Genomic DNA, 16,061 nt, shown 5'->3' on the forward strand with positions numbered 1-16,061 from the left:
ATCAAAATAATCACAACACGATGTTTTGAACAAATTGTGCCACCCTATATATATTTATATGCATAATTAAATCACTTTTACAAGTTTAAGTAGTTTAGGCCCCTTTGCCTGTTGTCTATGTAGTTCAGTTCAACAAGTTATTTGTGAGATAGTAACCCAAGGATGCTATATTAATTAGTCTGGTGCAGCCTTCTAAAAGTGTCCACATGCTTACTTTGAAAACGAGGCTTTGGCTGTATAATTTATTACACACAGAGTCTCACACACACACACCCTGATGAATAAACACACCCTGCATGTAAACCCTTTTTTCCTGTTACTTAGGAACTGAAAACATCTGTATTATATATTCTTCCTGATCTCATTCTCAGTTTGTACTCAAACTCTACTATCAAACTGTCATAAAAAGAAAAACCATACAGGAAAGCTAAAAAAGTGATCAAAGAAACATTTCTGATCTCATATACATATGATACATATGAGTAGTAATAATTCATTTGAAAGGTTTGTTTACATTTTTGTTTTCTTATTAAAGCTGCAGGGAAGATGTTTAAAAAATTAATGTCTGCTAATTTTAGTAACGAACTCTGGTTGCACTTCCCATTTAATGAGGTCTAATCTTTAATTAATCAGAGGAAGGTTTGAAGTCTGACAGATAGATGAGAGTGAGAAGAATAGGTCTAACCCCCATAGTGAGATTCAGCTCTGTGTTACACACTGACCCAGATACAAAAGATGGAATTCACTGAGAATGAATTCCGCCTAGTGATAGCATTGTTTATTTGCACATGCTGTCTGTGTTTTTTACCACATGATTCACTAAAGAAACTATAAACATTGAGGGCCTGGGTAGCTCAGTGTGTATTGATGCTGACTACTACCCCTGGAGTCACGAGTTCGAATCCAGGGCATGCTGAGTGACTCCAGTCAGGTGTCCTTAGCAACCAAATTGGCCCAGTTGCTAGGGAGGGTAGAGTCACATGGGGTAACCTCCTCGTGGTCATGATTAGTGGTTCTCACTCTCAGTGGGGCGCGTGGTAAGTTGTGCGTGGATCGCGGAGGGTAGCATGAGCCTCCACATGCGGAGTCTCCGCAGTGTCATGCATGACGAGCCACGGGATTAGATGCGCGGATTGACGGTCTCAGAAGCGGAGGCAACTGAGACTTGTCCTCCACCACCCAGATTGAGGTGAGTAACCGCGCCACCACGAGACCTACTAAGTAGTGGGAATTGGACATTCCAAATTGGGAGAAATGGGGATAAAAAAAAAAAAGACAAAAAAAAAAAAAAAAAACTATAAACATCAGGTAATGGCACAGACATGGATAAAAATGCAATTTGCATGGCACAAATTCCAGATCATGGCACCTGTGCCGAAAATTCAGTTCACCACAGGGCGCATCTTGATGCATGGCCAGTTATAGGGCTCTTTTCCATTTGCATCATCATTTGTTAAACTACTGCTGCCATGATCACTAGATAATGTAAACAAACATTTCTTTTAGGGTGCTTTCATACTTGGTGTGATTGCTTGGTCCGAACCCAAGTTCGTTTCCTCCCTCCTCCCTCTGCCCTGCTGTCAGGGTTCCCACGTGTCCTGGAAAACCTGGAATTTTGCAATGCAGTTTTCCAGTCATGGAAAAGTCATGGAAAATTAGAAAAATACCTAAATGTCCTGGAAAAATAATGATTTGTCCTGGAAAATAATAATATAACCATTTGACTGTGTTGCTAGCAAGGTTTCCATTACAAGCACAAAAACATGGTAACGATCTGACTCAGAATAGGAGTCAAATACACAAATTTGTATAGTTTTTTTCACTGCTGGCGGCTGCGCATTGTGAAACAACATCAGCGGTTAAGGGTACTTACACCCTCATGATTGATTACAGCAGCAGCCAATCGTGTGCTTGGCAATCGTGGTCCAACCGAGGCAGATCTCTTAATTGGTTACAGCTACGACCAATCGCGTGCTTTGCTTCAGCGGCACATGCAAAGTAAGAAGCGGCATTCGTGAAACTTCTCATTCATAAACAGACTGAATGACCTGGTACTTGTACCGACCGACTGAATGAGAGGGGCATGTTGTTCGTTTACTTCAGCATGTGAGTCTACCTTGTTCATCATGGAGAGAAAAGGGCGGAAGAGCTATTAAGGTGTAAAAGTGGCTGATGTTTCTACACGTTGAAGGGATTTCACATGACTTGTGTCAGTGCTGCCAAATACATTGAAGTCTATGAAGTGACGCATCAGCACAACCTCGGCTCCAACTTCACACCAAAGTGTTTTTCACACACATTTAGCCTCACAAATGATGTCTTTGAGAGTACAAAGATACATTAAATATTTTAAAATGGTTGAAATTTATGAAGAGATGTTGAACGCCTCATAATTTATTTTAATAAATGTTTACCTTATAATTTCCGAGTATCCAGAGACCCCAGTTATTGAACTACAGTAATTACATTTTTCAATGAATATTGTGCACACTTTCTGTTCTCTTGCATGGCAAGCTCATAAATTTGCCCCTCCATAACACTTACTACAATGTGGAGTAAACTTATCTCTTCATGAACTTTTCTAAACTTTACTAACTTCATGAAATACATCTTCGCCTACAATACATCCAGAATTCTGCAGCTACAGTTCTTACTTCCAGTAAAAAGTCTGCACACATCACCCCCATTCTGCAACAGCTCCATTGGCTACCAATTACCTATCGCATTCAATACAAGATATTGTTGATAACTTTCAAGGCATTTCACACATTTGCTCCTCAGTACATCACTGAGTTGTTTCGCCCTTATATTCCCACTCACACTCTATGGTCTACTGGTGCAAATTTCCTGTTAACCCGAAGTTCAGGTTGTCTCCAATGGGAGGCAGGTCATTTATGACTGTTGCTCCTCGACATTGGAATGCTCTCTCACAACCCCATTCAGGAACTCACTACTTTCTCCTCCTTCAAATCATATCTAAAACTCATCTTTTCACTCAGTGTTATCTCTAGGCTGCTTGTTTGGGATTTTTTTGTTTGTTTGTTTGTTTGTTTTGTTTTTTTGGAGTGTATGTGTTATCTATCCATTTGCTGTATTTCATGTATTTGCTCTCATGTAAAGTGACCTTGGGTTCAAGAAAGGTGCTATATAAAATAAATGTATTATTATTATTATGAAACACAAACAGAATAAAAAAAAAAAATTTCTTTAATGGTCCTGAGTCCAAATACAACGTGATATGTATTTGAAAATAATCTTGGATAAAATGTGACGCTACCTCAGACATCCTTGTTATCATACTGGGGGTGGTCTCTGGTTAAAGTGGACCAATCACAGCTGTTGTGGTCTGTGTCGATGTGACGCCCAGTAAAAGTTTTGAGGAGGTGCACGTCAAGCTATGGCGTAGGCTACGGCGTAACCACCGTAGCTACATGTAGCCTACGAAGTAAAATTAAACGCAGAAGTATAAATTGGACTTAAGGGTGCTTACTAGGGCAGGGGTTTTCAAAGTCAAAGACAGTGGGTCTCCCTTGTGACACAATGTACACGATGGCACCCCCAATGCAGAATGTTTTTTGTGAGGGTTAGGTTTAGAGGTAGAGTTAGGTAATAGAATATATAGTTCGTACAGTATAAAAATAAGTGTGTCTATGGAGAGTCCTCTTAAGGACAGCCGCACCAACATGTGTGTGTGTGTGTGTGTGTGTGTGTGTGTGTGTGCACAAAGGACTACTGAATAGAAACTCTTCTTGAATGTCCATGTTTTTCACATACCTCACATATGTTAACGGCTGTGCGCAGTTGACCACATCAGTGGATTCATCAATCTGGAGTGCAAAAAATGGGCTGTGCCTGATGCTGTCTAACACTTGCTCCTTCACATCCTGCACCATGTCAGAGATGCACCAACCCACTGTGTTGTCAGAGAGTGGAATAGAATCAAGCTTAGAAGCCGCTGCCTCTCCTATCATCAAGGAACACATGTCTTTGGCTGCCGGCAGAATCAACGTCTCTCCAATGTTATGTGCTTTGTCCACCTTGGCAAAATGCAGCGCAACATGATATGAAGAGCCAGTGGCCTTTACATTTAATTTGACAAATTCTCCAACAATTTTTTTCTGACTTTGAAAGGCTTGAAGTTTTCTTTGGAAAAAGAAGTTGTCCCCGCTACCTCAGCATGCTTGGTGTCAAGGTGTCTGTGGAGTTTAGCAGGTCGCATGCTGTCATTAGCTAAAATCTCCTGACAAACTACACAAAGGTCATGGTCAGTGGTGTAGATTTCAGGGGGGATGGGGGGGAGGTAACCCCCCAATAATCAAAACAAGCAAGTACAGCCCCCCCCCCCCCCCCCAATATTTATACCATGATCAATGGAAACATGTAAATGCTTCATGTTGGAGGACAAAGCACCGATTGACGCTGGTGTTTAGCGGAGCTTTGACGCCTCGACTCAACTCATGTGAAATGCACTTTACGATGACGAAGGGACATCACTGAAACTCAAAATTATTGTTATTATGCTATTATTGTTGTCTTTTCTGATAAAATTCATGTTCAGCAGTATATATACTATAGGAAAATTATACAGTACATCTGCTTTGTTCTTATAATGCTTAAACTTTCTACTGAAGTCAGCAGATTTGACATGCAAATTTTAATAATGCAGAAGGTAAGGACGTTATTGATACCCATTATTATTATTAGACTATTATTGTTGTCTTTTTGGATGAAAAGTCATGCTCGGCAGTTCACAAACTGAGTGGAAATTATAGATCTGCTTTGTTCTTATAGTGCTTAAATACTATAAAGTTACTTGGTAGATTTCAGTCGTGAACAGTTCATGACTCGCTCACAGCACATTAGACTTTCATTTGTTGCCACCTAGTGGCATCTCCAGAAGGGGTCACTAAACTAATCAATTATTAAATCTGAACATATTTGTGAAACAGAAGCAAGCCACACCAAAATACCCTTTATTTTTGCAGCTAATTCTAAACAATTGTGCAGATAATTTTCTATACTTGAATCATTAAAATAGCTTAAGTTGGTGCTTGCTTAATGTCCGTGGATTAGTGATTGTCTCAACTTTTTGGATCCTCATGAGTTTGCATCCCTGTGAGTTATAATCTTTAGACAATGATGACAGTCGGACCACTGATTTAAAAAAATAATAATTCACACTGGGTTCGTAGTGTGATGATACTGATGCTTCTCAGAATGTGAATTTTCAGTAATTCAATGATCGGAGTCAGCTTATTCCACGGTTACAACATGTAGTATGCAGAAAACATGGAATATAGTCAAAAAATGGCATTAGCAATAAACCGCAGAATGTCATGGAATATGACATACTGTATTTGGACGAAAATGAATGATTGAATGTACATTTAAAATTTGTGATATGTCCTAGTGTGTTAATTAAACTAAAAAAGTGTCTGATTTAATTGAATAAATAAATAATCTGCAAGTGATGCACGCTTCAAAATGAATGTGTGGAGCCGGCCGCTCGTACACTGAAAACACCTTAACATGATCATCATGTGTACGCTTGTGGGTGTGAGATGACAGAGACAGAGAGCACTCTGAAGTGCACAGCACATACAGACTATATATTTATTTAATTAAATTACTGCTTTATGGGGATTCATAATTACACTATGCCATGGAGCATACTGCTTATCTGGAGTTGAGAAACTTCTGTCAAAAACACACAGAAAGGACAAAATAAAAGCTCGATTTAAATGGGCACGTGTTTTTGCTTAAATATTACACTTGTTGGGCGCATAAAATGTCCTGGAAATGTCCTGGAAAATTGTGGCTTGAAAAGAGTAGGAACCCTGCTCTGTTCTCTCTTCATATTATTTGGGTCCGAACCGCAAAGTCTGCAAAGATGCAAAGAATACGTCATTAATAGCGGTTCACTTCTGCAATTTAGGATGATTCCGTCCATATAAGTAGCAAACTGTACCAGAGTTCACATGAACTGTACCCCAGACAATCTTTTCATGCGGACTCGGGTGTGGTTCACGTGTGCGCACTGAGTTCGGAAAACAGAGATCACATTATCCAAATGAACCAAACAATTACATCAAATGAACCCAAGTGCACACCAAAAGTGCTAGTGTAAAAGTGCCCTTAAAAAAAAAAATTATGTTTACCACCTACTTTCTGTGGGTGGTAATAGCGAGTTAAGTGAATAAGGCCCAATTTAATGTAGGCATAATTTATAGTACATCCTTAGAGGGCGTGTTTGTGCTGAAAAGAATGATGGTGACTTTATGGCCACGATATACATGGAGAAGTTCTTCTTCGTTCTTTATTCAGGGGTAAAAAGAAGTCTGAAACAGTCGAGCAATGGTATACTGTTTGCAAACATTTAAAAACCCGGCATACCGCTGTGGTAGGCGTTTAGAAGTACATTCAAATATGAGGACGCTCAGTAAAACCTTAACAAATGTGACATTAAAATGTGTTATCAATGACTTTCTGCCTCATTCTAAGAGTAGAATTCACACTAGATCAGTAAAAGATGCTTTTTTAACCACTCGATGATGATTTAAAATAATACAGTATAATGCAGTAGAAAATGCATAATTTGTCTTGTTTACATTCTGAATTCGTGGTGCTAATGAGCTAACACGGCCATAAAATGTGCGATTACACTGTTATTTTAATGTAGGATGCCACTGATACTACTGCTTGTGTATAAAACAGTGTTGATGGGAAGAATACAGACAAAAGAATGATGATATGAGGGGCATATCTTACTATGGGCAGATGTTTGAATGGCTTTTACTGCAGAAGGCACATGAGTGAAGCAGCATATAAAACAAAAAATGGGCACTTAAGAGTAATTGAGTGGATTTGATTCCTTTTGTAGACTAATTAAACAAAACAAAAAATGCATGTCATGTTTGTGGAAAATGTCTCTTCGCAAACAATTGTACAGATGTTTTGTAGGTAAATTTGCACCAGCTCGCTAATATCTACACACCGGTGTGTTCATTTTGACTGATCTTGACTGACTGAACGCCATGAATGGGAATTAGCTGCTGGCCTCAAACTAGATGGAGCTCCAGGTCACACATTCCGATGATGTGGACCAATGGAAGTAAGAAGGTGATATGCAGCTGGTAAGATGTTTTCCTAAAAGTTCGCCTAGGCGAACCACCAAAAACACAGAAACGAACTCAAAAACACCTTCTTTTTTTGGCCAGATTTTGATTTAAATGACGTCACACCCGTTTGTTCTTCGATTTCGTATGAAGTATATCGGGGCCTTAATACAGCACAGTACCATTTCAGCACATCTAGTGCCTGGTTTAACTACTGTACATTGAGGGTGGTTATTGAAAAGATGTAGGTTTATGCGCAAAAGTGGTGCAACTGTTTAGTGAATTCACTCCAGAGATGTTTGTATGCAAAGCCTGCCAAAGGGAAACTACCTTAGCTTAATGTCCTTGATATGGAGGACAGTGACTGCAAGAATATGTAAGCTCTCGACTTCATTAGATAAAGACTACACTGGCTGGACTGTGCAGAGATTAACTAACAGTCCTGCATATCTGTAGACTGCCTCACTCTGCTGCGTGCGCACACACACAACGTCGTTCTGCATTCACTTAATGAGTGCAGTCAGGACATTTCCTGCATGTGACCAGAATAGTTACACTGCAATTTTTATTTTTTATTTTCTATAGAAGGGAAAGAAATGTAGGCAACAAAATGTACACAGACAGCTATTTTAGTCACAACATATGTTCAACTTTCCTTTCCACCTTACAACACAAATACACACATCTCCACCCACTCTAAGCTGCTGTGTTGTTCCATAATGCAGCAAAACACAGCCTCATTTCAAAGTGCTGTTGCACCAGTGCCAAAATGGAAGTCAGAGGAGAAGAAAACTCAACAGTCTTTGCTACAGTAACATGCAATCTGATGGAACTGGAGTGATCAGTAATTCACTTCCAGAGATTTTTCGATGATCAGTGTATGAAGGTGTTTTAATGACTAAATTATTTACAGTGGCCACAAAACTTATTTGGACACTTAAGTCAGACATTAAAATGTATGAACATGTTTGCATTATAATGTATAACAAAATTTAAAAGCAAGTGGCATTTGTTTTAAAGAAAAATTTTTTTTCGAGCGAAACATTTAACAAAAAAAGCTTTTCAAATTATAATACAATTAGAGCTGTAAGAAGTAACACGTTAACTCATGCTAGTCAAGTCTTTACTATCACCAAAACACGTGTGGAGTTCAAAGTGACGTTTGATGATGGAGTTGGTGCCCTGACGCGAATCATAAATGCAGCTTCACGATTGCTGTAGGAAAGCGGATAGTCTACCAACAGATTAATATTGTGGAGGATGAGACTTAATGCCCATCGCAATGAATATACAACTTATGTGGGGACTAGTTCTTTTCATTAGTTACCCTCCCAATTAGACTTTGGGAAACATTTAATGTTACTTGAATTGGTGATATTTTAGTGCATTTCTGTCTTTATACTGTGGAAGGCTTTGTTTGGAAAATGTTAATAAAGCAATTGTTTTGTTTTCTTTCCTAAGCATTTTTACAGGAAAAGAAGTATATATAGTGTCAAATTTCAGCACTTTCAAAATCTGCGATTAACTACCAAATTTTTTTTTTTGATTAATCACAATTTAAAAAATTAATCGACTGACAGCACTAAAAGCAAAACATTGTTCAAATTGATGACAAAACTACTTTGCACACTTTGTGGTTGTCAAACATTTGTGGAACATGTACTGACAGTTGTGATGAACTACACCTGTGGTTACTCTGCAAGGTCACCTGTGTGCACTTGAGGGAAAACTACTGTATACATCCACTTAAATGACCTTGAGACCTGAAACTTCACTCAGAAAAGTAAAGTTAGTTCTGAAAAAAGTTGTAACATCATTTGTTTTCAGATGCCACTTAGTTTTATAATTTTTATATCATATATAATGACAGTCAAACATATTTAAGAGTGACGAAAGGGGTAGTTCAACCAAAAATGAAAATTCTGTCAACATTTACTCACCCTCATCCAAGCCCGTTTGACTTTCTTTTATTCTGTGGAACACAAAATAGAGATGTTAGGCATGACAGCCACAGTCACCATTCACTTTCATTGTGTGAAAAAAGATGAATGAAAGTGAAAGGTGACTGATACTGGCAAACTTCCTAAGTTCACCCTTCTGTGTTCCATGGAAGAAAGAAAGCCTTACTGGTTTGGACCAACATTAGGGTAAATAAATGATGATAGAATTTTCATTTTTGTGTAAACAATCCCTTTAAGTGTCCAAATACTTGTTGGGTCTGCTAGTTGCCTGCATCTGGGTTTGGCTGCTCTCTGTTTGCTCTGTCTGTGTGTTTACGCTTATGTGTGTGCGTCTGTTCCAGCTTTCATCAGCATTGATGTTTGATGCAGTACACACTGTGGTGGCAGCCGTGCAGGAACTGAACCGTAGCCAGAACGTAGGAGCCACTCAGCTCTCCTGCAAGTCCTCTAAGATCTGGGAGCACGGCACCAGCCTGATGAACTACCTGAGGATGGTAAGAACCGCAGGGAGAGCCCACGACCTGCCAATCATCACACCTGCTGCTGTTGCAGACTCATTCATCATTTAGTTTTCTCTCCATACCACTGCTGCCCACAGACCCTTGTCAGAACTGCTGCCTTTAGCAGAATCCGGCAACCCGAGACACTGTGTCTTACTCAGCCATTAAAGATTAACAACCATCAGTTTGTCAATACTGCATCATCCAATGCATGATGTACAGAAATCCATTGCCCACTTCCTCTGCCGCTCTCTGCATTGTTCAAATGCTTCCATTGAGGAGCTCTGCTGTCCACACAGCCCTATAAATCAATAAAGCACGGAAGCCCCATGTTGAAAACAGCAGGCTCATGTTGCTCTGATCACATGTTACCCCCAGGCATTAACATTGCTTTGTGTGGCTCTTTCCTGATAGGTAGAGTTGGAAGGTCTAACAGGCCACATCGAGTTCAATAGCAAAGGCCAGCGCTCAAACTATGCTCTCCGGATCTTGCAGAACAGCAGGGATGGCCTAAGGCAGGTAAAGTAACTCTCGGCCACAACTGCCCATCAGCTAGAGGTAAAACACACCCTTATTTGTGTTTACGCTTCTCTCTCCTGTCAGGAAAACAGTTGTCCCGGCCTCCGTCACACTCAGATGTGATGTAAAGGCAGAGAGCATGGCAGAAATCCACAGCAAACAAACTGTAGATAAACATATTGTTTCCCCCTATCAATTAGAATGCTTAATCAGGAATGTCTGTGGTAGGAAGGAAACACTGGATGTGCAGATTGCAGAGTGCCCAGCAGGGACAGCCGGACCAATTGTGATGAAATCATTGTTAATTAGCACTTTCGTGGTCCTGTGGTTTTATTGGGGGATTTGAAAATAGATGGCATTGTTATTGTAACATGTGGTTGAGGCACTAGCTTCGCTACCAAGTATGCCATCTGTTGTGGATAGGAAGTGGAAAGCAAAGCAAGTTTTGGAAAGTTAGTGTGAAATTTAGGTGGGAGCTTTAAAGGGATAGTTCACCCAGAAGTGAAAATTCTATCATAATTTACTCACCCTCATGTTTTACCATTTTTTTCTATCGCTTTGGCTAATTTTTTTAAACAGTCTTAACATTCTTTATACTGTAAGTGCAATTGTCACAACTGTTTAATGGGACATCACAACTCTATTGCATGTCTGCAAAATGTAGTAACTCACCCAAAACATTTAATTTATGCTTCAAAACCTAGATATTGTGTCAGTAAATTGGCCATTGCCACCAAAATGAAAAGTTTTTTTTGTCATCGTGTGAGCCGTACTTGTCAAAATGTTTAGATGTTTTTTCACCATGGCAGTCAACCCTGGAAATGTTTATGAACAAATTTCATTTTTGTTCTACTTTTTTGTTGACACTGACTGCTTACTGTACTATACAAGAATGTCAGTTTTGTCTAGCTGAATGCTATTGTGTATCACACTGAGTTTTTTAGATACCTATTTCAACAGTAGGTAAAATTTTACTGGGAAAAGTCAATACTGTACAATACTGTAGTACACAGAAAAAGGATATGCACATTTGTGTGTATACAGTAAATTTATTTTTGTTGCAATGTGTTACATGTAAACAGAAAATTCACATTTGCATGTCCATTTTTACACATTTCTTACACATAAAGCCATATATAGTGAACAGAAAATTGCCACAAAATGACATCCATGCAAAAAAAAAACAAAAAAAAAAAAACAACCCTGCAATAGTTCTGATTAAAAAAATAAAATAAAATAAATAAATAAATAAATTGTACTTCCTCACAGTACGTAACACTACAAGTTTCCATCGTCTTGGTGGACATCCTGTCACTCTTGTTGGTCTGACCAGAGATTTAGCAGTCAACACAAACATTCCATGTCATAGATATTTATGGAATACACATGTATGTCTGACAGATTTTGATAATTGAATGGATCAGTTTGCATGTGTTGGCTCACACAATGAAAGAATATTTAGAAGTTGTGAAGAGTATGATAATTTCACTGAGAATCAACTCATCAGTTTTGATCAGCAAGCCATGTATATTTAGTTATTGTGCAAATTGTAGACAATTATACATACTCTTTTACACACGTGCCAAAACACATGCAATTTGCTTAAATGAATAAGAAATTCAAAACTAATTGTTCAGAGATTTGAACTTATTGTTTTGAAAAAAATAATTCTCATTCAAGAATTGAGCCAAAGCAATTGAGAAAAACTGTAAACCCATCTGACTTTCTTCTGTGGAAAAAAAAACGTGACTGTGGCGACACCTTTGCCCAGTGGTCTTATGTGGCTCCTTACACACAGTTCTGTGGTAAAATGTCCACTGAGTGGCGCTAAAAGCGTGTTAAATTGTCTCTAAAACAGATGGGGTTTTTAAGGGTAATGCTCTATCGAGTTATAAATCATCCAAACCTACCTCCCTACCCTAAACCTTAAACCTAAACCAAACCAATAGTGTCATTAAAGCAAGTGTGAGAAGACAAACACAATTACCGAAGCAATCACATAATTTTGCTGAATTTATGACACTTTCAACTCATGTGTCAACTCGCATGCCCTTCAGGACTTGTAGCAAGGTCTTTTGTAATGCAAAATATTAATATTGTTAATCATATTGCTTAGGGCATTGCAATTCGAAACTGAGATATATATTGCAAAATTTGAATTTCAGTGCATTGCACAAGTGCTGAAATTCCTGCTTTACTTTTTTGTAGAGCCATTAAAGTAGCGTAGAGCGTAGGCATGTCAGTGTCAATCTAAAATAATTATGTGAGGAAAAAATGTTCACCAGATCAATATTTAAGTCCTTTTTTAATATAAATTATCCACCCTGCCCAGTAGGTGGCGATATTCACAAAGAATATTAATCACCAAACACAAAAGGAGAAGAATGTGAAAGTGAAAATGGAGATTTATAGTAAAAAAAAGAACAAATATTGGTCTGTTTCTCACCCACACTTATATCGCTACTGAAGACATGGATTAAACCACTGGAGTCATATGGATTACTTTAATGTTGCCTTTATGTGGTTTTTGGACGTTCAAATTCTGGCCACCATTCACTTGTATTGTATGGACCTACAGAGCTGAAATATTCTTCTACAAATCTTCAGTGTTCAGCAGAAGAAAGAAAGTCATACACATCTGGGATGCCACATCTGGGTGAGTAAATGATGAGAGAATTAACATTTTTGGTGAACTATCCCTTTAATCAGCTTATAATGTAATTAATTTGAATAAAAATTGTAATCGATTGACATTCCATTCTTGGAATTAGAATGCTGATATATAAAAATTTTCATGAAGTAAAACATCGCAAAATAACGTTGAAATAACTGACTGTTGCCAGTGTTGCCTGCTTCTCTGTATATGACAAGAGAAGAAGAGAGAGAGAGAGCAGAGCCATACCTCTGTCAAACAGCAGACTGGTTTTTGAGTAACATTGCATTTTGAGACCCTTTGTGACCGTCACCTTGTTTCATACACATACCCTCACACACACACTTTGCTATTGCTCTTTTAACCTTTCAAAATACTGTCAACTTCCTCTCACACTTCCACAGACTTCTCCTGTATGGATAACTGTCATTTATTGATGGACAGATGGACAGTAGATGACCATTTTATTCACTATACCAGACATTACAGCAGAGATTGGACTGGCAGCTGGTGCACACACTCAACCTTATTAGTTCACAAACACATCACTGTTTTCACTGTTGAGAGAGTAATATCCTCTGTCTCTATTTGATGTATCTGTCGCTCCCCTGGCTGTCGCTTTCAGTGTTGCTGTGCAGTCCAGCTGGATAACAAAGTTCAGACAAATGTCACCTCGCTGTTCTAATGCAACTCCCCTTTTGTCCATAATTGTGAGTTTTTGAGTATTACCACTGAGCTTACAATGTCTATTTCCCTTAAGAATAGATATTCACCCACATATCTATGCAGAAGATATTTTCATTTAAAAAGACACAGCAGCTTTGTTCGGAATGGCTGCAACCTGGTCTCTTAGAATGTTACTTTACCTACATTTGCGTGACTCGCGGCATTTTACTGGTGAAATAAACACTAGAGGCACTATAACAACAATTATTTTTATTTACTTGCACACAAATCACAAGCTAAATTGCAGATTATCAGATCATAAGTACGTATTTTTCACTCTGTTCCACACACAATGCTATCTTATGATGACTAAACATTTACTATAGTGCATGACTTTTAAGGCGACAAAGTTTAACATTTGCATTGCATAACCAAATAAATTTACATGCTTATTTGAGTGCTTGTAAGTTGCATGTTACATTTTCAGCATTTACAGTGGCAAGAAAAAGTATGTGAATGCTTTGGAATAAGCTGGTTTTCTGCATTAATTGGTCATAAAATGTGATCTAATTTTCATCAAAGTCACAAGTATAGAAAAACACAATGTGTTTAAGCTAACAACAAACAAACAATTATAATCTTTCAGGTCTTTATTGAATACATCCCATTAAACATTCACAGTGCTGTTGAGAAAGTAATTGAACCCTTTGATTTAATAACTTGTCTATCCTCCTTTGGCAGCAATAACCTCAACCAAGCATTTCCTGTAGCTGCAGATTAGACCTGCACAATGTTTAGGAAGAATTTTGAATCATTCTTCCTTACAGAACTTTATTATTAGGATGTCTGGTGTGAAGGACTTTCTTAAGGTCATTCCACATCATCTCTATTGGGTTAATATCTGGGCTCTGACTGGGCCACTCTAAAAGGTGGATTTTCTTTTTTTTTTTAAGCCATTCTGTAGTTGATTTAATTCAGTGTTTAGGGTCATTGTCCTGCTGCATCACCCAACTTCTTCAACTTCACTCAACTTCAGCTGGTACACGGTCACCCTGACATTATCCTGTAGGACATCTTGATAAACTTGGGAATATTTTTTTCCCTCAATGATGGCAAGCGGTCCAGGCTCGAAGCTGCAAAGCCCCAAATCATGTTGCTCCCCCTCCGTACTTCACCGTTTGGATGATGTTTTCATATTGGTATGCAATGCCCTTTTTACGCCATACGTAGTGCTCCGTGTTCTTCCCAAACAATTCAACCTTAGTTTCATTAGTCCACAAAACATTTTCCCAGTAGAGTTGTGGAGTGTCAAGGTGGTCTTTAGCAAACTTCAGGTGGGCAGCAATGTTTTTGTTGGAAAGCAGCGGCTTCCTTCATGGTGTCCTGCCATGGACACCATGCCTGTTTAACGTTTTCCATATAGTAGACTCATGAACAGAGATGTTAACCAGTTCCAATTATTCATTCAAGTCTTTAGCTGTCATTTTAGGCATTTTTTTATCCATTTGAGCATTCTGCTGTGTGCCCTTTGAGTCATCTTGGCTGGACAGCCACTTCTAGGGAGAGAAGCCACAGTATTAAATTGTCTCCATTTATAGACAGTTTGTCTAACTGTGGACAGATGAATATCTAAGCTCTTCGAGATAACTTTGAAACCCTTTCCAGCTTTATGCAAAGCAACGATTCTTGATCGTAGGTCTTCTGACATCTCTTTTTGCGAGGCATGGTTGACGTCAGCAGCTGCTTCTTGTAAATAGCAAACTCAAAATGTTTAATTGCTTTTTATAAGTAGCTTTAACCCATACCTCCAATCTCTTTTCATTAATTTGATGCCAGGTTTGCCAACTCCTGACTCTAGCATTTGTTGACTTCATTAGCCTAGGGGTTCACATATATTTTCCAACCTACACTGTGAATGTTTTAATTATGTTTTCCATATGTACAAGAACAATGCAATAATTAGTGTGTTATTAGTTAAAACAGATTGTGGTTGTTTATTATTGTAACTTAGATGAAGTTCAAACCAGATTTTAAGACATATTCATACATAATTCCAAAGAGTTCACATACTTCTTTGTTGCCACTGTATAAAATAGAAATTGTTTGGCAGAAATAGTGAGAGTGGTATGGTACAGTAGTGTGCAATTCCAAATTTAGCAACTGAGTCAAGAAGCAGATGATAAATATCACCAATAATTTTCATTTTGGGTTCTTTCGTCACACTGGAAATGGAAGGACAAGCTGATTATAGGATACAGTAGCTCAGTTCTATATTGCACATATCGGCATTCTGGCAAATTAAGTCCAGTTATTCAAGTATGCATGCAGTAATTTTGCATGCATGCAGTATAAATACTGCATTCGCAAGAAATAGTAAAAATAATAGGGTAGTATGCTAGTAGTATGCAATTCTAAACATAACTCCTAAATCATAACAGACAGTAATATTCATACAGATATTGTTAACAGATAATCTGAGTTTGAAAGCTGTGACAGTAACAGTAGTGCCATGGTAGAGATATGTGTGATTCTTCTATTATTAGTAGTATTATGAAGATGTTTGTTGAGATGCTAACATAATTTAATCTGCTGTCATAATGGCCGTAAATGAAATTTGAATGCTAACATCCATGAGTCGCTATTATAT

At 38.3% G+C, this 16,061-nt stretch overlaps 1 protein-coding gene across 2 annotated transcripts in view; it reads left to right on the forward strand.

Annotated features, from left to right (window-relative positions):
• The window catches only part of LOC127421978 (glutamate receptor ionotropic, kainate 4-like), a 620,965-nt gene that overhangs the window by 513,426 nt on the left and 91,478 nt on the right, over positions 1 to 16,061 (forward strand). For both annotated transcript variants that reach the window (XM_051665249.1, XM_051665250.1), the window contains exons 10-11: positions 9,418 to 9,570; positions 9,991 to 10,095. In XM_051665249.1, the coding sequence (XP_051521209.1) occupies positions 9,418 to 9,570; positions 9,991 to 10,095 (258 nt within the window). The remainder of the gene's footprint in view (positions 1 to 9,417; positions 9,571 to 9,990; positions 10,096 to 16,061) is intronic.

Source organism: Myxocyprinus asiaticus, chromosome 31 (assembly GCF_019703515.2).
Source record: "Myxocyprinus asiaticus isolate MX2 ecotype Aquarium Trade chromosome 31, UBuf_Myxa_2, whole genome shotgun sequence".
Classification (NCBI taxonomy): Eukaryota; Metazoa; Chordata; class Actinopteri; order Cypriniformes; family Catostomidae; genus Myxocyprinus; species Myxocyprinus asiaticus.